Below are 23,811 nucleotides of genomic sequence, written 5' to 3' on the forward strand. Positions count from 1 at the left end.
AGCTTAGACTTCCACCCTTATCAAGCTGTGATGAGGTACCCCAAATCTTCCACTGGGGTGGTGTTAATGGGGACCCTACAGGGAACCTGGACTTCCGTGCTCCACCTGGCAATAACAAGACATCACCCCTCGTTCCTTCCAACACAGGGTCAGAGGAGTTCTGGTAAAATAGATGATTTAAATAAGATCCAAAGTCTTACAACATAATATCCAAAGTGAACCGGATCAAATCAGAAGTCATTCATCATACCAAGAACTCAACTTGAATGAGAAAAGACAATCAACAGATGCCAACAGCGAGATGACACAGATGTAGGAACTATCTGTCAAGGATTTTAAAGCAGCCATCATAAAAATGCTTTAATTTACATAAACACTTGGGACAAATGAAAAAAAAATAGAAAATCTCAGCAAAGAAACAGAAGATATAAAAGAACAAAATGGAAATTTTAGAACTAAGAAATACAACACTCAGAATATAAGGGGCTCAGTGGATGAGCTCAACAACAGAATAGAGAGAACAGTGGGAATCATCAGGGAACAAGAATACAGAACAATAGAAATTGCTCAACCTGAGCAACGGAGAGAATAGACTGAAAAGAAAATGAGCAGAGCCTCAGAAACAGTTGTGATTAAAATTAAAGTCTGAACATTTGTGTCGTTAAAGTCGAGTATTTGAAGATGTAATACGTGAAAATTTCCCAAACTTGGTAAAAGACACCAACTTACAGATTTAGAAGCTGAGTAAATCCCAAAGAAGATAAACCAAAGAAACTCATGCCAAGACACATCACAGTCAAACTTCTGAAAACTAAAAACAAAATATGTTGAAAGAAGAGAGAGAAAAACACTGCCTCTCCTATTGGGGAAAAATACTTCAAAAGACAGCAGATTTCTCATCAGAAACCATGGAGGCCAGAAGAACTGGTATAACATCTTTCTTCAAGTGCTAAAAGACCTGTCAACTCAGAATTCTATATTCAGTGAAAATATCTTTCAAGGATAAAAAAGAAATTAAAAAGACATTCTTAGATGGGGGCTTCCCTGGTGGCGCAGTGGTTGAGGGTCCGCCTGCCGATGCAGGGGACACAGGTTCGTGCCCTGGTCTGGGAAGATTGCACATGCCGTTGAGCGCCTGGACCTGTGAGCCATGGCCGCTAAGCCTGTGAGTCCGGAGCCCGTGTTCCGCAACGGGAGAGGCCACGACAGTGAGAGGCCCGCGTACCGCAAAACAAAACAAAACAAAAAAACAACTGTATGTTTATGTAAGATAATATCCTTGTTCTTAGAAAATGGACACTGTGGTATTTAGGAGGACAGAGGCATCAAGTCAGTAACTTACTCTCAAATGGCTCAGAAAAAAATGTGTGTGTGTGTGTATGTGTGTGTGTATATGTCTCTCTCTATATATAGAGAGAGGGAGACAGACAGACAGGCAGAGAGACAGAGACACACACACACACAATGATAAAGCACGTGTCATGAAATGTCTATTGGGGAATCTGGGTAATTAGGAGTTTCTTTAATGTTTCTGCAACTTTTCTGAAATCTAAAACTATTTCAAAATAAAAAGTTACAAAAATTTTATTGGAAAGTTCAAGTCAACTGATTTCCAAGAGGGAAATTTAATTTTCATTACATATATACATAACTAAAGGAAGTCTGCAAGGAAGTGGGGGAAGGAGACAGGGAGGGAAAGAAGAAAGGAAGGAGAAAGCAGAGATGGAGGGGGGAGGGAGAAGTCAGAAAAGATGAAACAGAAAGAAACATGGGCTCTGGAAATCCTTAAAAAAGCTATCAATCCACAGTGCTTCGTGGCTTAGTGGCTGTTGTATGACGGTGCTCCTTAACCACTCTGAGCCTCAGTTTCCGGACCTTCAGGAAAACAGACACCATCTGTATAACAACTGGGCAGGCCGGGGTTGCTTCCCCTCTCATCATTCTTTTCAGATAGTTTTACCTTCAAGAATTTGATCCACCATTTTAAATGCTTCATCAATATTTCCATACTCCAGTTTCCTTTCTTGCTCGAAGAAGGACTTGTGTTGTATAGCTTCCTAGAAAGAGAACAGAAAAGTGAGGCCCCCGGGGCAAGAGACCCAGTCCTACAGCAGTAGCCACATGTGATGCTGCATTGTCTGAGTCCGCGCAGCGCTTCTCTTGCTCTGGAATCGCATGAGCTGAGCTGAGAACCAGGCTGCAGAAAGACTCCCCATGGAGCAAATGCAAATGTCCGCATCAAAAAAAAAAAAAGTATGCTCAGAAAACACGTAGCACCAGGTGGTCCCATTACGGAACTAATATTTCCAGGCAGATTATTCTTTTCATCCCACAGCCCATGTTATGCAGCCAATGTAACAAGGCACAGGGGTTTAGATCTTGGGCGCTGGACCCAGTCGGAGTTGTGTCCATTTTCTCCATTTACCAGCTGTTTGACTGTGGGTCTATTACTTCACCTCTTTGAGCCTCATCTGTAAAATGAAGGTAGAGTTGTGCACATAGCTCCAATAGGGTTGTGGAAAGAACAGAATGAAATGAGGCATGAAAGAGCTTACACGGCATATAATAAGTGCTCTGTCAGTGTTAGCTGAAGACACTCTAGTGATAAGGACATGGTAGCCTTGCCTGCCAGCCCCAAGCTCCTCTGGGGGTATGAGTACAGCATTTGCACCTGGGACCTCCAGTCCTGCAAGAAAGATTCCATTACAAGTCCAGAGTGGGTACCACAAATCCACTTATATTCTGGTTTTTAATGGCTTCTCCCAGATGCCTACTGAAAGGGGTACAGTAGTAGGTACACATAATCAGGGATGTAGCTATAATAATCTAGGCTGCTTTTCTTACCCATCCTTAGGAATTCATCTTGCTGTAATCCCTGGGTCCTTGGCAAACGTGACATGCCAGCTCCTGCCAGAATTTCTACAATGGATTATTGTCCATCTATGAAATTCCAGCCTGCTGGCGGCTAGGGATTCTCCTAACTCTGGTTCCCTCTGGCCACCAATCGGTGTCTAGACCTATCAGTATACCTTACGGGATGTTCTATTGTGATCCTGCCATTTCCTCCATTCAAAAAGTGGGTTTGTTTTTTTTCTACTACCATGGGGCCAAGGGTCTTTGATAGAGTGTCTGTGGATCGCTTCTGTTGCTGACCAGCTGCTGGACCTTGGGTAACTGTGTCTTTCAGTTTCTGCATTAGAATGGGGATAATAACAGTTTTTACCTCATAGGATTGCTGTGAGCATTTAGTGAGTTAATGAAGGGAACCTGCTTAGAACAAGGTAAACACACAGAGAACTCTAGGTATTAGCTATGGTCACGTTGTTGACCATGACGATTGATGAGAGATTCTGGGCGGGAGCACAGTTTTCTCACCATGGTCATCAGCCTGACCCCGTGAGCCAAGAGTTTTGATAGCATTTCCCCATTCAAACTATTAAAAATTCAAAACAGCATAAGCTAGATTAAACAGTAGTGATAGTGATGGAGATCCATTTGCTTTTATCCTATTTTGATTGATAACACACTTCCTAATGGAATCAATTCATATGATTTTCTTATTAATCTAAGACTCAGATATTCTAGGTTCAAAACAGAAATTAAGTTTTATAAATCCAATTTTTTTTAAGTTTAATCTTTTTTCCACTTCCCTTGCTGCTTGCTCTTTGAGTAACTTGGAGCTAATTTCCTGAATATTTCTTGGTCAGCAAAGTGATAAAAAGAACTGTAATGTGTACGGAGCAGGACATACTTCCTTGCTATACAGTTTGATTAAATCTACTTGATCTAGTTGATTAACCCTGGAGAGCTTAACCTCTGATACAAACATGAGGTAGCTCTTTTCCAGGATGTCAAAGTTTGGGATTTGATGCTGGGATTCTCTGGCAGACAATTAGAGATGTGCCGGTCCAAGTTGGGGGGGAAGGGGTGGGAAGAGAGTGGTGTCTATTTGCTTATTTGGAATTTTATTTGGCTGGAAAGCAGGGTGAGGGGGAAGGGAAGATATTTAGCTACTGGAATTGGGCAAAGAATTACAAACAAGATTTTTGATAAAGTATTACGGACATAATTTCTTACTAAGAAGTAAGCCTAACTCTAAAACAAAATGTTGAGGAAGGAATGTATAAAGTAAGCAAGAAGAGCAGGCAACATATGAATGAAAAGGGTTTAAGAGGGGAACAGAATGTTTGAATTTGAAACTGGCCAGGAAAATTTGGAAAGCATAATCACTCTTTGACTCCAGCTAAACTTTTATGTTTTTGTCTCCTTGACATGATTTTATTTTAATTTCAGAACACGGAGGACACTGTCCAGAAACAAACTCTATGTTCCTTGGCATAAAGCAGCATGATAGGAAACATAACCAAGGCCAAGTTCTCCTGGAGACACTAATCTTGGCCAACTCATTTCCTTATTTTCTGCCTCAGAGCATGCTAGTCACCTAGAGCCCAATTTATTTATTATGTTGTGGAGATAATATTGTATTCCGAGATTACACTGAGTCTGTATGTGCTGAATCTTATCTATTCATGATGCTTTCCCAACTTTCATGCTTTTATTATTTAGTAAATTATAAGAACCAGTGAAATATATGCAGAAGAATACTCATATCATTTCAGGGAGATGAGTCTGAAAACCTTTATAAATTTCAAAATCCTTTTTAAAAACAGGATAGGAAATGCAGTTCCCCAATTTGTTTAAGTTGCCAAAATAGGTGTAGGCATCACAGGATCTATTTCTCATACTTACTTAAGATATGCATAAAGGATCTAAAACTAGTGTCTCCAATATATGCTTCATAGAGCATCTTGTTGGTTCTCACTGCGTACCTGAAAGAGTCTGGGTGAAGGTGTATATGGAGCCCTAGGGTGTGTCCCCTCTCCTGAACATTGTTGGCTACCCATCCAGCATTCTTTTCACCTGTCCCCTTCCAAATAGTGCTCAGATTTCTGTTTAGGTCTCCATCACTCCCCCATACAGCCCATAAACCGCAAAGAAATCTGACCCCCCTGCCAGCAGTAACCACCAGTTCTTGCCAGTCATGAATCCAGAGAGGGATGTGACCTACTCGTGGGATGTTGGGACAATGGCATTCTTTCTTGCTTATTGGACGTGAACTGGAAGCTCCTGGCTGCCAACCTGTCACCACAGGAGATAAAGCCTGCACCATGGGCAGCAAGGAGGAGAGGCAGAAGATCAGCTTTCTCGCTAACACTGATAAGAGTTTGAGGCCAACAAAGCCCTTGTTTTTCGGAAGCCACTTTGAGTTGGATTTTCTTTCCTGTTTCTGCAGTCAAAAGCATGTTAAGTGATATGCCGCTGAAATCTGCTCTTCTGGCGCAAACTTTGAACTCATTACCTCAATGGTCAGGATCAGTGGCTCCAAATCTCGGTAGACAATCTTCACTCGTTGCGCAGCTCGCTTTGCCTGAACCTCGGAATCAGCAATCACGGCACAGACAAGCTCACCCACGCAAAATACCTACAACACAGAACAGACCTCTGTTCCCAAGGAGGGCAGGCACCAGGGCCTCTCCTTTCGTTCATTCCCCCGCTCCCTACTAGCACAGAGCTAGACACACAGTCAATGACCCCTTCACGTGTGACTTAACCGCAGTGCTGTGGTTAACGAAGGCTTCGGTAGGGAAGCACATTTGTCAGAGTTGGCCTGCTGACCTCGGGCACTGGGAGAGTGCAGGTCTTTGCGCTGCATCATTGGCAGCGATGGCTGAAGAGGGACAGGCCTGAGGCTGCCTCATGTACAGCAGAAGAGTCAGTCCCGTGGTTTGACCTGGGGTTGCCACACCACGAGCTGGGCCATTCTGAGAAGTGACCTCTCCTTCATGAACCGGGAGCAGAGACCATCTCACCCAGAGAGGAAGGAGGGAGAGAGTGACAATGCAGCACTGCTGGTGAGCACATGTCTGCCCTGAACTGTGGTGGAGCACAGGCTTTTCACGGAGAGAAGTGACTACAGGAGCCAAGAGCGAGCCCGGAGCATTCTTTGGTTCACCAGCAGGTGGGGTAGGTAGGCGGCCTAAAGAGGTCACCCAGGGACCAGGGTAGAAAGCGGATGGGGATAAACAAGGCTAAGGCTCCAGAGAGGTAAAACAGTCAGGACTGGAAGAAGTCATACGACCCTTTGATTCTCTTTCCCACCTTTTACTGAGATCCAAATCAAAACATAATCACTCATTTTTAAGAACGACATTAGATTATTAGGTCTTTTCTACAATGAACATATAGTAGTTTTATCACCAAACAAAAATGGTAGTTAAAGAAAAGTTAAATCCAGCACACACACACAAAAGTGTGTTGGGTACGGGTGGGCAGGGGCAGTGGGGAGACACATGAAACAAAAATGGCAAGTGTTAATAATGGTTGGAGCTGGGTGATGGGCCTATGGGGATTCATTGTACTAGTCTCTATTTTTGTGTGTGTTTAAAATTTCTGCAATGAAACGATTTTTTAAAGATATAGCGTGCTAAGGACAAATGCTAAAAAAAGGAATGAAACTAACGGAGGCAATCATTCGCAACAGCTCTGTTCTCTGCTCTCCACAGACGTGGGTCTTGCCCTGTGACCTGGTTCACAGACACACCCCTGAGATACTCAGAATCAACGTGCACACACCCCAGGGCCCAGGAAGGCTTTGCTTGGTTAATTAACATTTACGCAAAGGCCATAGCTCTCATTGTCCTCTGCCTTGGGGGAGGTTCAACCTGACTTCAGACTCTCAGTCACCAAACTTTCATTTTTATCAACTGTGTCTGCTAGTGAGAGCCAGAGGCAGGGACTCTTCCAAATGATAAAGCTCTTTTGGGTAAACACTGAACTGAGAATCTGGAGTTATGTAGAAAACCTTCTGGACACTGCCCTCGCTGCATCTTCTGATAACCTGAGATACAGTAGTCAATGTTTCAATCATCTGAAACGTTCAAATGGCAACAATGCTATCACTGTTCCTCTGCTCATTTACTCTTCTTTGTAGGAAGCAGTGTATGGAATATGCCGATGAATCAGACGTGGGCCCTCACTCAAGGCATTTTACTAGGTAGGAGAAATAGGTAAGACATAGACATAAATACATAAGCTCAATATAAGATAGAAAGCGCAATAAAGGTCCACTTTGCCTTCTCCTGCAGACTTTAAGTTCTGCAAGGGCAAGAACCACAGGGGTCTTGTTCACCTACGGCAGTAGGTGCTCACTTAAAAGATGCCTGTTGAACACATGGCATATGAATGAATGAGAGAGAGTTCCGAGAGGGAGAAAGAACTCCTGGATTAAAGGATAAGGAAAGACTTCATGGTGGAGCTACCCCTTGAACTTGGACGTTGGACTGAGATGGGGGCAATGGCAAGGGATTCTCAGGGAAAGTATCAGAAAATAAAAGTCATTATTCTCTTCTCATATATCCTTTCATAAGTATGAAAGCAACACATGATCTTACTACTAGAAAATATAAAATACTCAAGTATCTTTTATATAACTAGTCAACTTCTTTACTTACATGGAAAATGAATATTTTTGAACGAATTCACTATTAGAATATAGTGATTTATAATAAGCATTCAAAGAATACTGGAATCCTTTATGATGTGCCAAGTTCAATGCTATCTTTTAAGAAAATACGAAGTGTCATAAACTGAGGAAGTTACTTTTAAAACAGAAAGCAAAAATGCAGTACCTCATCTGTCAATAGAAGTTTCTCAGGTACGGTTAAAAGGTGGAAGGAGTTGATGCCATGAAGATGTTCCTCAGTCAGGATGTCCACCACACCTGGCAGGCTGAGAGCTTCTGACAGATCCACAGACCTAGATGAGAACACACAGAACGGGGCTACTCAGAGCGGCCCCGCAGCCTGCAGACCACAGAGAACGTTCTTAATCGGAGAATAAGATAAGAGAGAGGGAAGATACATCCAAAACCCTCCAATAGTTCCATGCCAGACAATGGGGAAAAAATTCCTGGGACGATGAAGTTATTATACGGAGGGACAAACTGTGGTGAAGTCTACATTTTGATCCCATTTCACTTCAAATCTAATACATTGGACATTGCCAACAAATAGCTTACCCTCTTCAAACCGTTACTTTTCACTAATGTGACTTGGCCAAAAAAGGCAATCATTTCTGTCTACTGGGTAAAAACCTTATCACTTACACAATCTTAGCGTGAGCTCTTGAGCTTGTTACAAAAGTCAAGAACAGCTCCCGGTCCACTGCAGGCATGTCATCACAGTAGATGGCTTCACCTGTGGCATGCTTAATACCAGACAGATGCATGACGGGATGGCCAACTGGGTCTTGAGGAAGCTGCTTTGGGTCTGCATTCTGTTTAATCAATAATCAACATATCATTTTTATAATCATATTATGCACATCTCTCATAAGAGGGGAGCTATATCATTTACATCCAAACCAGAACACTTTCGAAAATAAAAACACCAGGACAGTAAGCCTATTTCAATAATTCAGTAGGCAAACTGGGATGTACAGCCATGATGTTGTGCTTATTTTTTTCCCCACTATTTTGATATAGACCACAAACATCTCTAACAAATTCTATTTGTGTAACTAAATGAATATAAATCTTTCTTCCTGACAATATAAAATGATGTCCTCTTGCAAATGCTCATGTATTTCTTTAACTTTTATTATCAAAATTATTTTACTGTTGTAGCTAAGCATGGCACATGTACTATTTTGCAGAAAAGCCTGATGACCATGTTTATAGAAAATGAGTGCATGCATTCAACCACAAGAGCTTTTTTTATTTTCTTCTTTGAGTGAGGAAGTCTAAGAAATAATTGGTGAGACTCATAACTCAGACAATCCTGATAAAGAATGAAGACAAAGGAAGCTGCATTTTGAGTAATGATTCACTAATATGACTTTCTTAGAGACCCACGGAGTAAAATGTCTTGCCACTGGTATACCTTAAATATGCTTCATTAACCAAAGTCGAAATTAAGAAACATAACATCTCCTCCAGTATTTTAAAATGAGAGAGTTGTTAGCTTTCTTAGTTGGGAGAAGAATTGGAGGTATGAAGAAAGAAGGGTTAAGAGACATGGTATAGACCAAGCTCAGAGACCAGGGGCAAGGCTGAGGCTGCCGAGGGGTCCGGTGATGGGACTGTGGGAGGTGGAAATTCCAGGAAAGTTGCCAGCCAAGCGGCCACTCCCAAAAGGCTCCTCTCAAAGGAGAAGGCAGCTCTGGGGCCTGGAGCTCTGCGGGAGGAGCCGCCTGCGAAGCAGTGCCGAGCTGCCCCGTCCACACCTCGCGGGGTCAGTACTGCGTCCAGCACCAGGGCTGAGGCCAGACCCCCTAGGCTTTCTCAGGAAGACCCGGGCAGGAGGAGGGTTGGCCAAGGTAAGGCCCGGAAAAAGCTATGGAGGCTCCCTTTCCCACCCTATCTGCTGCTCCACACCGCTTTTCACGGTGTCACCCTGAGCCTGGGTGAGGCACAGGCTCTTTCTTGGAGATGAGGCTCACAGTGCTCCACTACATCACACAGTAGGAGGGAAGACAGAAAAGGCACCAATAGGGCTTCCCTGGTGGCGCAGTGGTTGAGGGTCCGCCTGCCGGTGCAGAGGACGCGGGTTCGTGCCCCGGTCCGGGAAAATCCCACATGCCGCGGAGCGGCTGGGCCCCTGAGCCATGGCCGCTGAGCCTGCGCGTCCGGAGCCTGTGCTCCGCAACGGGAGGGGCCACAACAGTGAGAGGCCCGCGTACCGCAAAAAAAAAAAAAAAAAAAAAAAAAAAAAGAAAAGGCACCAACAGAACACATGCTGGTTAGCACCTCTACTGAGAGGAAAAGAAGCCATAGAAGCTGACCTGTTTCCAGCTCAGCATCATGTAAGGCATCTGAGAAATTTTTAAAAAGTAAATACATTTGTATTTGATTCCTAGAATGTGCAGTTTGAGAAAGCCTACTTATTTTACATATTGACAATACATGAGATGTTTGATTCCGCCTAGAGTGGTAGCTCATGTCAATCATAGCTGCAGATTTTCCAGAGTCAGAGCTTCCCTTGTTCAACGGAAGTGCTCTGAGGCTCTTGCTGCACAGAATGGAAGGGAAAGACCCTAGCTGTCTGGGATCCTACTGATCAACTGTCATGTTTTCTTCTCACTCAGGTGTTTTGCTTTCTTTGCCTTTCTGAACATTTGGATTCCATTTACCAAATACCATGAATGGAGGAAAGCCAGCATGGTTACGATGGGAACTTTACATAAAGCTATCTGTGAAAAGACACCTCCCCAAGCCCCTCTGCTGCTCACGAGACCTGGGAAGAATGGTTGTCAGTCACTGCCAACCTACTTGAGGGACTCAAAAAATAAACCTTCAGCTTGAGATAGATCAGAGGTTCTCTAGGCAGGAACCTGGAGAAACCTCTGATCTGTCAGAGGGAAAAGGAGAGTGGCACATGTAATCCGAAAATGCGTTCAGCATTTTTATTGGTTATTAGAGAAATGAGGGAAAAAACCCTATTGTTTTTATAGTATAAATGACAACAAGTAAGATATCAGCCAAATTTTCCCTGACAATTATATGTAGAAAGTAGACTCATTTCTCAAATGAATTTGGCATAAGACGTATGTGTAGGATGCTCTGAACTTATTCCTATTTCATATAAAATTTACTGTTTTACAGTAAAATATATACTTACTGATAAACATTTATTGTTTTAAAGCCCATATTTGCTTCACTTAAATGTAAACTTCAATTCTGTAGTTAGTACAAGACAATGCACCAAAAAAGGAATATTGGCTAAGTCTTTGTGTTTTGTTTTGTGGTGGTTGTGTTCATCGTGACTTTATAAACTAGAAAGCAGAAGATTATGAAGAAGAATAATTTAGAACTTGGCCTAGGCACCGTTAAATAAAGGTGGACATTAGGCCACAAATGTAGGGGAAGGGGGGGAATGAGAGAAAATTTTACATGTTGGGGTTCAGGCAATATGAACAGGGATTTGAATCAGCCCCAATGCACACCAGCCCCATCCTCACGGCCAAGCGCTCTCAGCAGGCTTCTTCTCCCTCTTCTCTGAGAAGCTGAGGTGGTGATCCAAAGAAAAACATGTATCAGGTCCAGTTTGTTTCAGATGGTAGGGACTGATTCCCGCTGTGAAATGCCCCCAAAGTGCTGCCCTATAATGCTGTGTTGAGTTCTCCATTTGAACAACATTTGAATGAAGAATCACCCACATCTTTTTTTTTTTTTTAATCCAAAGAGATTTTTTTCTATCCTGAAGAGAAAAATTCCAGGTAATCCATAAGCTTAGACACTAAGGAAACATATTCATAGGTCTCTACATAGGCTCTGGGAGTTTTCTATGACATAATACTTTTTACTATAAATACTGAAACACATCACTGCTTTGGGAAAAAAGCGTTTTGAAACCTTGCTGTGAGCCCTGCCTGCCAAAAGGTTGAAGATAAATCCCAAAATATATCTTTCATATATATATCTATAAATATAAAATTGATTAATTTAGCTGAAGCTATAACATTTTTTTTTAAAAGTCAGTTGTGATGAATCTACTGATGAAAGAGGTTGTACTTGATTACTTGCTTGTGCTTGTTGTATGGCTAAAGATACCACGGAGGAAAGAATGTTGTCTCCTCTAACTGGTGATCTCTGTCAAAAGGCTTTTAAGCAAATTAACTGATTTGGGGAAAAAAAATATTGGTCATGACTGCTGAAGTTCCTCTAGCAATGTGGGTATTTGTGTGTGTGTGTGTGTGCCTGCACGCGTGTGTGTATGTGTGAAAACCCAGAGGAAAAACAAAACATATATGTGAGAGATACACTACTTCCAAAACTTGATCTTGCAATCTATAATAACAAACTACGTGAAGATTATCACTTTTCTTTGGATGATTTGAAAGCCCATTAATTTGTTGTTGTTCCCGTGGTTGTTGAAGTTTATCCCATGGTCAAGACAGTGTTAGGGTATTTATAAATGAGCCAAACGTTGCAGTGGTCGTATTTTACACCGGGGAAGAGGGAAGCTATTTTTGACTTTCAAAATGATCACTTTCAACACTTTCAAAGGAGTTTGGCATATTTGAATTTTGAATATATTGAACCTAAAAACTGAAGAGATATATACCAACAGGGGACTGTTTGTTATGACATACTGTAAGCTTTTATAACTAAATTCAACAATAGATCCAATGAACTGAATCTATTTAAAAAGCATCTTTAAAAAGCCTTTTCATGCTCTTGACTTAATAAAACTCTCAAGGTAAAGTTTCTTGATAACAATTTCAAGGAGAAGCACTGAATCTTATCTAGTTTACCAACAGGAGGACTTCAGGCGATACTCTTATGATGTTGTAGCTGAAAATTCTGTTTGAAAGTTATGAGGACTTGTGTTCTAATAGGCAGCTTTCATTAGGAGACCTTGAAATTAGCTCTTAGAACTTACGTTTGATTCAACTCTAAAACTCTAACTCACAGAGAAAACACTTGGAGAATGGGGGCTGGGGGAGCAGAGTATCTCCACATCCAAGCAAAATAAATCAGCAGCTCTGCCTTTTGTTGTGTTCTGACTTCCACAATGCCAAGGCCAAGAGCATATGGCAAACTAGGCAGCTTGTTCATGTCAGTGGTACAAGGCCACAGAACAAAACACACAGTCCTCAAGTTGAAAACAGACATTTAAAAAAATTACCACTGCTAGCTTTATTTTTAATCACAATACTGCACTGATTTTGAAATTTTAATTAACAGTAAAGAAGGCTGTGGGTTCACCAGAAGGCGAGCTCGGGCTAATACATCTTGACAATCGCTGAGAGATAAGTGAAGAAGCTTTAGCCCAGGACCTCTGAATTAAAAAGAAGAAAAAAGCCACTAACCTGGTACTTTAATGTTCTCCAGTGATGTCTGGAATGAAGCTCTTCTAAAGCACTCTCGTACTTGTCTGTAAGGCTAGGATAGTGAACAGGGTCCTGAAAAGTAGAACCACTGTAGGTATTTAAAATATGCCACGATGGTCTTGGGAGGGAGGCTAACATGGCTCTTAGCAAGCAGCTCTACTGTGAAGTCTAAGTTTGTTAAGTACTTCCCTAATTCAGAATCCTGGAAGTAGAAGCAGGGTTCTCCCTGACCTCCAGGACACACACTCTGTAAGGTCCACACGTATGACCACATATTATGAAGAGCCACATGAAAACAGTAGATTACTGACTCCCAATATCTTTAAGTTTCTTATGATACTTTCACATGCCTTTCTAAATGATTTGAGGACTTACAAACCAATAAAACAGGAAAGTAGAAGCTAAGTAAATGATTGGAAAGGAACAGAGTAGTTAAACCAGGAAAAAGTCAGAGCCAAGGTACACCACTGCAAATGAGCATCAAGCTCTGCTTTGTACCACCTGGCCAATCAGGAAGAAGAGAAACTGCGGCAGGCTGCATCTCTGCCACAACCTCACAGCAGTAAGCATTCTGGGGCCCCAGGAGGAACACCTCCTAGAGCTGAGGAAAAGTGGGTCAATTTGGCCCTTAGGCAAGACTTCAAACAGTGCACCTAATGGCTATTTTTTTTTACAATTTTAAAATTTTAACAGAAAATTAAAGCCAACAAAGGCTATTATTTTTAATAGCAGAGGAATATTAATAGAGGAAATTGAATAGAAGGTAAAAGACTACAAGATGGAAGCTGTAATTGATATCATTTGATTCATCCAATAAATTGTATTAGTTTGCTATTAATTGGAGGAGTGTATAGTTGGCTTTATTACTTTTTCTCTTTTGATTACCTAGTGACAATATGTCACTTATATATGATTTTAAGCTTCTATTCTAAAAACTTTGATACAAGTGTTCTGGTTCTTAGTTCTCACATATAATGAGAAGATACCTTCAGAAGCAATGATAAGAGAGAACTCTGCCTCTAATTTAAAGTGATCATACTAGGGCTTCCCTGGTGGCGCAGTGGTTAAGAATCTGCCTGCCAATGCAGGGGGACACGGGTTTGAGCCCTGGTCTGGGAAGATCCCATATGCCGCGGAGCAACTAAGCCCGTGTGCCACAACTACTGAGCCTGTGCTCTAGAGCCCACAAGCCACTACTGAGCCTGCATGCCACAACTACTGAAGCCCGTGTGCCGAGAGCCTGTGCTCCGCAACAAGAGAAGCCTCCACAGTGAGAAGCCCACGCACCGCAGCGAAGAGTAGCTCCCACTCACCACAACTAGAGAAAGCCCGCATGCAGCAACGAAGACCCAACACAGCCAAAAATAAATAATTTTATTTAAAAAAAAAAGTGATCATACTAATTTCTATACCACATGAGGAATGTTCTTGGCTTCTAGTCTAGTTTGGTCCGCTGATTGTAGCTTGGGATTAATGAACCAATATGGTTGAAGTTCCCTTTGGGTCTAGCAAATTTATTCCAAACTTTTTTCAGTTGTATCCTCCCTTGCCACCAGTCTTGTAACTCTAATTGTTTGTCATAAGGGAGGCCAGGTGAAAGAATGCCCGATGCTTACTACTGTGATTATGACTACCAGTAGGCAGTCTTCACCATGGTTCTCTGAAGCATTTTTCCTATGATGACCCCTTTCTCAACAACCTTGTGGAGTGGCTGCCATTGCCATCTTACAAGTGAGAGAAAACAAAGCTGAACCCAGAGAAGAAAGCCAGACGTACAAAGGTAAACCTCGACAGGTGGAAGAAACGCTTTCCTAAGGGAAAATATATTCAAATCATTAACAAGTTTCTGAACACCATGGAGACATACAACAGGTCAGAAACAAAATAACTGAGTGGTATTAAACCAAATCCCGCACAACTCTGTGTTCTACTTGCCATTCTTCCCCAAACACTCACTCCATCAACAGACGGCCCACCATACGCCCAGCAAGCCCGTGAGTCTCCGATCTGGGTTGTCTTTTCTATTCTATTCTACAGCTATTTGGCAGGGAGTTGTTGCCGCCACTGTGTGTATCCCCAGAGCCCCCAAGACTGGGAAAGGTAATGCATGGTCAGTTCCACTTACCATCCTCTTCAAAATCTGTGACACTTCCAGGTAGAACTTGAAGAGGAAGCTGATGATGAGAGTCCTCCTGAACTCCACCCTCCCACCTGGGGCTGAGCCTGGGAGGGAGACTTCATCCAGAATCAGCCTGCAAGCTGTGTCCAGCATCTCTTCATTCCAGCGCCTGTGGGCGTCAAAAGAGAAGACTCCGTGCCCAACAGGACTCACTACCTCACAGGCTCAGTGAGCTTGTAAGACAAATAGCAACAGTTTAATGCAGCAGAAAAAGAGTACAAACTCCAGAGTCAGGCAACCCAAGTTCAAATCACAGACCACCACTCTCAAGGTGTCTGGCCTGGGCCCACCAGTTCATCATCTCTAAAAGGGCAGTAATGGTAGAACACAGCTCCTGGAATGGTCGTGAGAAAGAAATGACAACTCATGTTAAGTCCTCAGCCCAGGAGTAACTGCTCCCTATATCACTAGAACATTTATTGCATGCCAGGTTCTGTTTTACGTACCTTATATGTATCCATTCATTTAATCCTCTCAACTGTCCTATGAGGTGTGATTATCTCCCTGACTGATAAGGAAACTGAGGTAAGATTAAGCAAGCTGAAAGAGATCACATAATTTATAAGAGCTGAACTGAGATTTGGATGCAGGCAGTGTGGTTCAATCAAGATCGTGGTTTTAACCGTTAGTCTATTACTTCTGAAATGTTAACTGGTACCTAGTAAATGCTCAAGAAATATTGGCGACTAGTATTACGTATAGAAATAAAAAAGTTAGGTATGCATGTGCATTTAGCAAGTTATTATAAAACAAACTCCCATAATCTATCTTTCATAATGGTAAATTATTCTCTTATGATAACGAATGCAGATTTACTCATTTTGCTTACTGTGTCTATATACTATTGGGAGATGGGTTCACACACCCACACACACACACACACTATATGGTGTCCACTTCAGAATTCACTAAGACACGTGGGAATAATCATGAGATCTTATTGGAATTCCGTGTCATTAAACAGAAAAGTAGTAAGAATTTTTCTTCTTGTAATTACATGACACCACAGAAAGAGCTGCTCTATTACTTGGAGACTAAGGACATGAATCCATACCTTCTGATGAGTTTCTGGCAGGAATTCTTTGCACAGATGGTGGTTGGACCAACGCCTCCATATGCAATGGATAACTCTCTAATGATGCCATCTCCTCCTCCAAAAAAAACTCTCATTCCCGAATTGACTATCGCTAGCGCATTCTGTTGCCGCTGGGCTTGTCGGAAGGCTGACACAAACTCCCACTGAAAGCAAAAGTGAAGTGGCACCTATAAAAGCACACTGAGGGACAACTGTGCACAAGGCAGTTTGTTTATGTTGCCTCATTTGACCCTTGCCACACTCTCTGTTATGGGCCAAATTGTGTCCCCCCTCAAAATTGATAAGTTGAAGTCCTAACTCCCAGTACCTCAGGATGTGACTGTATCAGGAGGTAGGGTCTTTAAAGAGGTGATTAAGTTAAAATGAGATAATCAGGGTGGGCGATGATGCAGCATGGTGGTGTCCTCACAAGAGGAAATTTGGACACGGACACAAACAGAGGGAAAGCACACGGAGACACAGGGAGAAGATAGTTATCTAAAAGCCAAGGAGAAAAGCCAAGGGAAAACCAACCCTGCAGCACCTGGATATCACACTTCCAGCCTCCACAAGTAAGAGTGTAGTTAAGCCACCCAGGCTGTGGTTCTTTATTATGGCAGCCCTAGCAAATTCATACACCCTCCAAGGCAAGCTTGATTCGCATTTACAGAAGAGGCATCTGTAATTAGGAGTGATTCAGTAATGAGCTCAGGGTCAAAGTAGGTCTAAAACTAGGATTCACTCTTGAGTCTGACTCCAAAGCCCTTCTTCTTACCATTAAGTTCTATTGCAAACTTATAGCCTCTTCAAAACCTCAAGATATAAGCAGAAGTATAGTTTTAAGTCTTATTTAGGAAAAAGCCTCACGGGACAAAGAATTTTTAAAAATCTGTAAGAAAGTAACTTTAGAGGTTGGTTTGGGTGGGGGGAAGGTGGGGAGGGAGAAAGAGACACAGAGAGTGAGAGAGAGGTGGCGGGCAGGGTTGGGAAGGAAGGTAGAGTCAAAGGTCTCCAGATTCTAGCAATGATGGGGGGTATATAACACAAGTGAAACCTAACTATTCACAAATCCTCATATTCTCCACTGCAAACGCTCAACACCTTTTCTTAACCCACCCTATGTTGGAATTAACAAGCTGTGCACTCACAAGTAAAACCAAGAAATTGAAAGGACATTCTCACCTTCCTCAAATAAGGGATGTTCACTGAGATCAAGATTTCTTCAGGCTTAAGGTCAGCACTGGGGCACTTTCTGAGAAACTGCTCATTTAAAGGAATCTGTCGTTTTCCTTCTGTGGAAAGAAATGACACTTTCCCTGGAATCTGTTCTATTAAACAATCAAACTCCCAAAACTTGGGAAATAATTCTACCAAATATCACAGGAAATTTATTGTTTGAGGAAAAAAGTGCTCCTCCTATGTTTAAAAATCTTTCACCATGAAATGGCATCTTGCAATGTTTCTTCCCATCTAGGGCCTACCTTTTTTTTTTTTTTGCCTTCCTTGCTTGATTATAAATAAAAATATCTAGCAGAGTAGACCAGAGGTCAGGTAGAGTCGGACCTTAGCACTCTTTCTGAACAGCATGATTCATTTTGAGCTTTGTAAGAAGGGAGAGGACATTAATATCCCTTTTGATATTCTAATAAAGTCATTCAACAAACATTTATTTATAACCAAGAACCCTACTTGATACAGTAGTGAATAAATAAATTGCCTTTAATGAATTTTTATACTAGTGGGATACAGTCTTATTTGTTTATATCTTTTCTCAGCACCAAAAGAATTTCTGTTCTTTAATCAGTATATTGGGGGGAGGAACTGTTTAAAGCTGTAATGAAATAGGACTTCGGGATAAAGCTAAGAAGCTTTTGATGTTCATATTTACATCACAAAACCTATTTCTCAATAAATGATTTTTTAAAGGTTGTTACTTAAATTGATAACTGAATGTACACCTTCTTCCTTAAGATAATTTTGTGGTTTAGATGACATGAAGAGTAGGCATTTAACAATGCAGGTAACAGAAAGTTAGTACATATTTCTAAATGAAAAAAAAAACAACGGATGTATAGAGGACCAATGAAAACTTCCTAATAATTGTCGACAAAGTTAAAATAAAAGAAATAACTGAAAAGTCCTGGACTTACTTTCAAAAAACAAAACTCGAGTAAATAAATATAGAATGAAGCCCAACCACTGTTCAATAGAAAAAGGTCTGCAGGCTTCCATCAATGACAGCATGAGCACATAGCATGACGTGGGTCTCACACACTCCTGTACCACCTGGAGAAAGTCTTTGACAAAGGGGCCCAATCGTTGTCAATAGCCTAGAGTTCTCTCCACTACTCACATCACACCGGGACACTAGCCAACACTGGTCGATGTCAGGTGACCAGTATGGGAAAACATCTAGCACAAGTCCTCAGAAAGAAAGAGATGAAGACATTGGGTGTGTGTGCATTTAGGACCAGACTGACCAACTTTCCAAGCACCCAGAAAGGCAGAGGAATTATTAATATTATAAAGGAGAGTAATTTTCAAAACTGGACTTCCTGCATCCCTAGAGAGGCAAAAGGGTAGGAGGAACAGGGTTTAATAGTCCCTAAGAAGGAGCTGTCACTTACCTTTTGATAGCAAGTTGAGGGTACAGTTGCCCACGGCCAGGAGAGGGTTCAGATCCGAATCTGGATGCCTGCTCACTATGTGGCCCCCTAAAGACTTTTTAAAATAATGGGTTATTTTCACTCCACTTATGTAATTATAATGACACAAGTGGTAAAATAAGAATCAAGCAATACTTCGGAAAACTATTCTTTCTGTCTGTTCCAAAAGAATGAAAATGTCATGATTTATCAGGGACAGTCATCCACGGGACACATACTAGATGTTACAGTCGTCAGATACATACAGCCATGTTCCTGATCTGGGATCCAGCCAGAGTTCCCAAATGCTTCAAGAGAGCCTGGTACATCTGTGTCTTCTCCTCCGGGAGCTTCAGGATCACATTAGCCAGGACGTCCTTCACCTGAGCCAAGCTGAGGGCAGCACCTAAGTTCAGTCCTGAAATGAAATCATTTGTAGATAACACAATGTGATCATTGCTGACCTGGAAATGTCCATTAGATTTTAGACTACAGATATGGGATCTTTATGCTAGATACGTGCTACCCTGCTTACTGGTGGTCATGGTGGTGACGGTGGGAATAGTGGTTGGTAATGGAGGTGTTAATGATGATGGTGAAAGAGGTGATGGTGCTGGTGACAGAGGCAGGGGTGAGAGTGATGGAGGTCATGGAGGCTAAATTTTCTGAATACTCACTGGGTCAAGCACTATGCTGAATGCTTCACAGAATCTTCTTGAATTCTAACAAAGTTTTGAAGTATTAATAGCCCCCCCCACACACTGAGATTCAGTTAAGTAACTTGACTAAGTTTTTCAGCTAATATATGACATGGTCAGGAACGGGACTCCAGAGCCAGCCTCCAAACCCACATTTCATTGCTTCTCATCATTGTCATTAAATCAATTTCCTTCATTGAAATGGAAAAGCCAGTTTGTAAGCTGCTTCATACGTAAACTTGTTTGGTTACTACTGTGCTTCTGGAGAGCAAAGACTCTCATCTTTATCTTCTACCCAGCACTTAGCACAGTACCCTTCACTGAAGAGCTGTTACATTTCCCTCACACAGCAGACATAAAAGTTCTTCAGTGAAAACCCGACTCTTCAGACAATTAGTATCTCGTATAATCATAGAGAATTCTTCCCTGAGCCTCCTCCAGAGTTATCACCTAACAAGGGAGTCTCTCTGTATATTCTAATTATGAATAAGACTTTTTTGCTTGTCTGCTGAGCAAAGCAAATAAGCTGATTAATGCATTTTAACTAAGAAAATAGGGACCTTAAGAACTCACCATTATCTGTATAGTTTACAACACTCAGTTCTTCAATTCTATCAGGAGAAATTATAACTGGGTGAAAGATGCCTTTAAATTTCATGTCAGGCCCTGAAGGATTAGGAAAAAAAAATAAGCAGACTGAGATGAAGGGGGGATAACTGCCTTTTAAATTTTGAGATTGTGATTAAAACTGATGTCTTTAAATATATAAAAATTACATATCTATTGGTCTGTTTATTGCCAAATCACACACACAGAGAACAGACGGGTGGATTTTCACTAAACTTGGGGAACTCTTTGGACTCGTCAGCCTTAAAACTTGGCAGACACGTCCAAGACCACTTGTGGTATACTCAAAATTCTCCTTGGGAAGACTCTAGGAGACTCCTCAGAGAAGTAGGCAGTCAAACTGAGTTTACAATGGACACCATAGAAAGAGCCTGTCACTGCAGTTTAAGAAAACCTATTATGGCCATTGAGACACCACTGAGAGAGGAAACAGCAATTTCAAATACAAGCCCCAGATCAGTGTCTACATGGAAAGACAGGACAGCTGTCACTGGAGCTGCTGCTGCTAATTTGTCACGGAGCAGGCCTCTTGGGTACAGCTCTGTGCACTGCTCCGGTTAGGGCAACAGGAATTCACTTATGTGATGAAGTTGTAAGTCTCTTGAGCAGTGCTCAAGGGAAGTCAAGTATAAATGATTTAAAATGTTATTTCAGACTGCTTTTTCTGAGAACATGCATATATGAGGTTTTCTCCTCCCCAAAGCCCTTTTCCTCAGTTTCCTCATAAGAAGTCCCTGGGGATCTACATACCCACAGAGGTGTTCCCCATGACAACCGGGGCCTGGGGATACTTGACTTTGGCTTCTAGAAGTTCCTTCAGGGTCACTGGAGAAATCCATGTCATTCTATCACCACCAAAAATCCTGGCCCTTTGTGGTTGTTTCTCAGCCATTGTCTATTGAAAAAGCAGTAAAGATTCAAGATCGTCTCGTGATAATATTTCCACCTGTTTCTTCTCTGTCTTTACAGGAACAGAAACAGGAGATAGAGATCTTTTTAAAAAATAAAGTAGGGCTTCCCTGGTGGCACAGTGGTTGAGAGTCTGCCTACCGATGCAGGGGACACGGGTTCGTGCCCCGGTCCGGGAGGATCCCACATGCCGCGGAGCAGCTGATCCCGTGAGCCATGGCCGCTGAGCCTGCGCGTCCGTGAGCCTGTGCTCCGCAACGGGAGAGGCCACGGCAGTGGGAGGCCCGCGTACCGCAAAAAAATAAAAAAATAAAGTAAAAGTGGGACTTCCCTGGTGGCGCAATGGATAAGACTCGGCGCTCCCAATGCAGGGGGTCCAGGTTCGATCCCTGGTCAGGGAACTAGATCCCACATGCCACTAGTAAGAGTTCGCATGCCATAACTAAGGAGACCATGCGCTGCAAGTAAGACCCAGCTCAACCAAATAAATAAATATTTTTAAAAAAATCATCATTGGAAAAAACAAAACAAAATAAAATAAAATAAAAGTCACCTAAAAGTAGAGCTTTACTAGGAATCAGAGTACAAGATAAAATGTGACAATATTTTACTCCTTCTGGAGACTATTCCAATACATCTCCCTTTGGTGCTTTTATATCTCAAAAGAATACATTTCAATGCTTAAAAATACTTTACATGCTTAATTTCATCAAAACATTTAATGGAAGAATAAAACTCAGCAAAACCGGAAATAGAAAACATGTCTAAATCTACAGATGCTGTGATGTCTTTTCAGGACATTTTTTAATGCATACCATCTGCTGCTTCTTACATTCAACTGTCCCCTGGTGGTGACTCCACCCTCATTCCCCCATCTCTGCCCTGGTCCCATACTCTTTAGACCTTGGACTGAGAATGGCAGGTGGATATTACCTATTCGCCAATCAGCTTTCAAGAGGATCCATAAGCAAATATCCTTCCTGGCATTTCACCGTGAATTCCTCTAGGATGAGCTCAACTTTGTCTTACTTACCATTAGCTCAGGAGGAAATATCAATTCCTGAGTTGGATCCAATGGCAGAAACTCCTCTTCTGAGAAAAGTTTTAGATTTGTCTTAAGAAGAGAAAGTACCAGAAGTTATTGTCATCAGGCAATTCTCCCTACTTTAAATCCTTTTGTGGAATAAGGTCAGATGAAGATAGGCATAGAAGAGACAGACAGACAAAAAACCCCACTGGTCAGCCGTGGTACCTGGGCTCTAAGCCAAGGGCTCTAACACAGACCAGGTCACCAGCATCTCAGTGCAGATGCTGGTGGGCCTCCAAAGCCCTCAGCCCCTGCACATGCTCCTTGGAGTCTGAGGGGAGCACAGGAGGCAGCAGCGTGAGACACAACTGAGAGCCAGAACACTCCCCTGAATTGCCACCTCTCTTATCACTCCCTGCCCTTCCATTTCCCTAACATCTCCACTAGAAAAAAGACTTGAAGAAGGCTTTTTTTAAACTAAGAGATCAATGTTTTCTCCCTCCTATAGGTAGTTGTATGTGACCGAGAGTAACATCAGGAGTGAGGGATGAAGTTGTTAGGTTAGATTTTTTTTTTTTTTGGATAGACATGGGGTGAGAATGGGGGAGCGGACATGCTGCACACCTCAAATTAGCTACCTTACACAACCATTTAATCTTCCTAAAGGTAAGTTGATCTCTACTCATGTCCTGAGAAAACCTTATAAAAAATTTACATTTCACTGACCTCATTTCCTTCCTCAAACTCTGGTAATCCATTTATTCCTTGATCCAAACAGCAAACCCCATTTTCTTTACTTTGATAGCAGCCAGAAGTCTAGTGGGTGAAAAAAACAAATAACCAAGAATTTATTGTTGATTCTACTAAATATTTTTTGGCTTTATTGAGATATAATTAACAAATAAAATTGTGTATATTTAAAGTGTACAACATGACTATTTGACATGCGTATACTTTGTGAAGTGATGACCACAACCAGGTTAATTAACACATCCATCACCTCACAGTTACCATTTGTGTGTGTGTGTGTGTGTGTGTGTGTGTATGTGTGTGTGGTGATAACACTTAAGGTCTACTCTCTTCACAAATTTCAAGTATACAACACAGTATTATTACTATAGTCACCAGGCTGTAAAGATCTTATAACAAAGTCTGGCACATGGCAATAAATATTAACAATGGTTGATTTAATATTTCATTAACAAGAAATAATTTATTAATTTATTATTAATAATTTACTAATAAAGAAATATTAACAATAACAAGTATTATTATTATCACTCTGTTCTTATGATACACTGCTTTCATCATTTAAATTCCAAAGGGCCATCTTATGTCCCTCATTTCAACATTGTGTGTTCATCTATTCATTCAACAAGCATCGATTGAGTGCCTAATTCCATTGGTGCACAGTGACTCAGCCTCTGCGTCAAGCAGACCACATTCTGGTGAAGAGACGGAAGAGCAAATGGGCAATTACACCACCGTGTGCCCAGTGCTGTGATAGGGGTGCGGGAGCAGCGGGGCAGGGTACCCAACCCAGACAAGCAGGTCAGTTAAGACCCCTTGGAACAATGACCCACAGCCAATGTCGAAGTGCTCAGGTGCTGCCTGTGTGGCTACCAGGGCAAGCTCAATGAACCAGGGTAGGCGCCCTGCTCAAGATCAAGTAACAAACAGCAATTACGGACCTTGAGATAAGAAGTAGCCCTGCATTAGTGAAATGGGCTATTCTCCTAATCACACCTGCCAACCCGCAC

At 41.9% G+C, this 23,811-nt stretch overlaps 1 protein-coding gene across 4 annotated transcripts in view; it reads right to left on the minus strand.

The window, feature by feature from the left end:
* Nucleotides 1-23,811, minus strand: part of LOC116757111 (aldehyde oxidase 1) — a 70,909-nt gene that overhangs the window by 32,125 nt on the left and 14,973 nt on the right. For all 4 annotated transcript variants that reach the window (XM_032638458.1, XM_032638460.1, XM_032638459.1 and 1 more), the window contains exons 7-20: nt 22,778-22,867; nt 22,058-22,138; nt 20,866-21,010; nt 20,062-20,154; nt 19,057-19,208; nt 18,773-18,866; nt 17,328-17,437; nt 16,125-16,309; nt 15,017-15,179; nt 12,871-12,963; nt 8,165-8,334; nt 7,689-7,815; nt 5,360-5,482; nt 1,961-2,057 (exon numbers count right to left, since the gene is read on the minus strand). In XM_032638458.1, coding sequence (XP_032494349.1) covers nt 1,961-2,057; nt 5,360-5,482; nt 7,689-7,815; nt 8,165-8,334; nt 12,871-12,963; nt 15,017-15,179; nt 16,125-16,309; nt 17,328-17,437; nt 18,773-18,866; nt 19,057-19,208; nt 20,062-20,154; nt 20,866-21,010; nt 22,058-22,138; nt 22,778-22,867 — 1,723 coding nt within the window. The remainder of the gene's footprint in view (nt 1-1,960; nt 2,058-5,359; nt 5,483-7,688; nt 7,816-8,164; nt 8,335-12,870; nt 12,964-15,016; nt 15,180-16,124; nt 16,310-17,327; nt 17,438-18,772; nt 18,867-19,056; nt 19,209-20,061; nt 20,155-20,865; nt 21,011-22,057; nt 22,139-22,777; nt 22,868-23,811) is intronic.

This window comes from Phocoena sinus, chromosome 7, assembly GCF_008692025.1.
Source record: "Phocoena sinus isolate mPhoSin1 chromosome 7, mPhoSin1.pri, whole genome shotgun sequence".
Taxonomy (NCBI): domain Eukaryota; kingdom Metazoa; phylum Chordata; class Mammalia; order Artiodactyla; family Phocoenidae; genus Phocoena; species Phocoena sinus.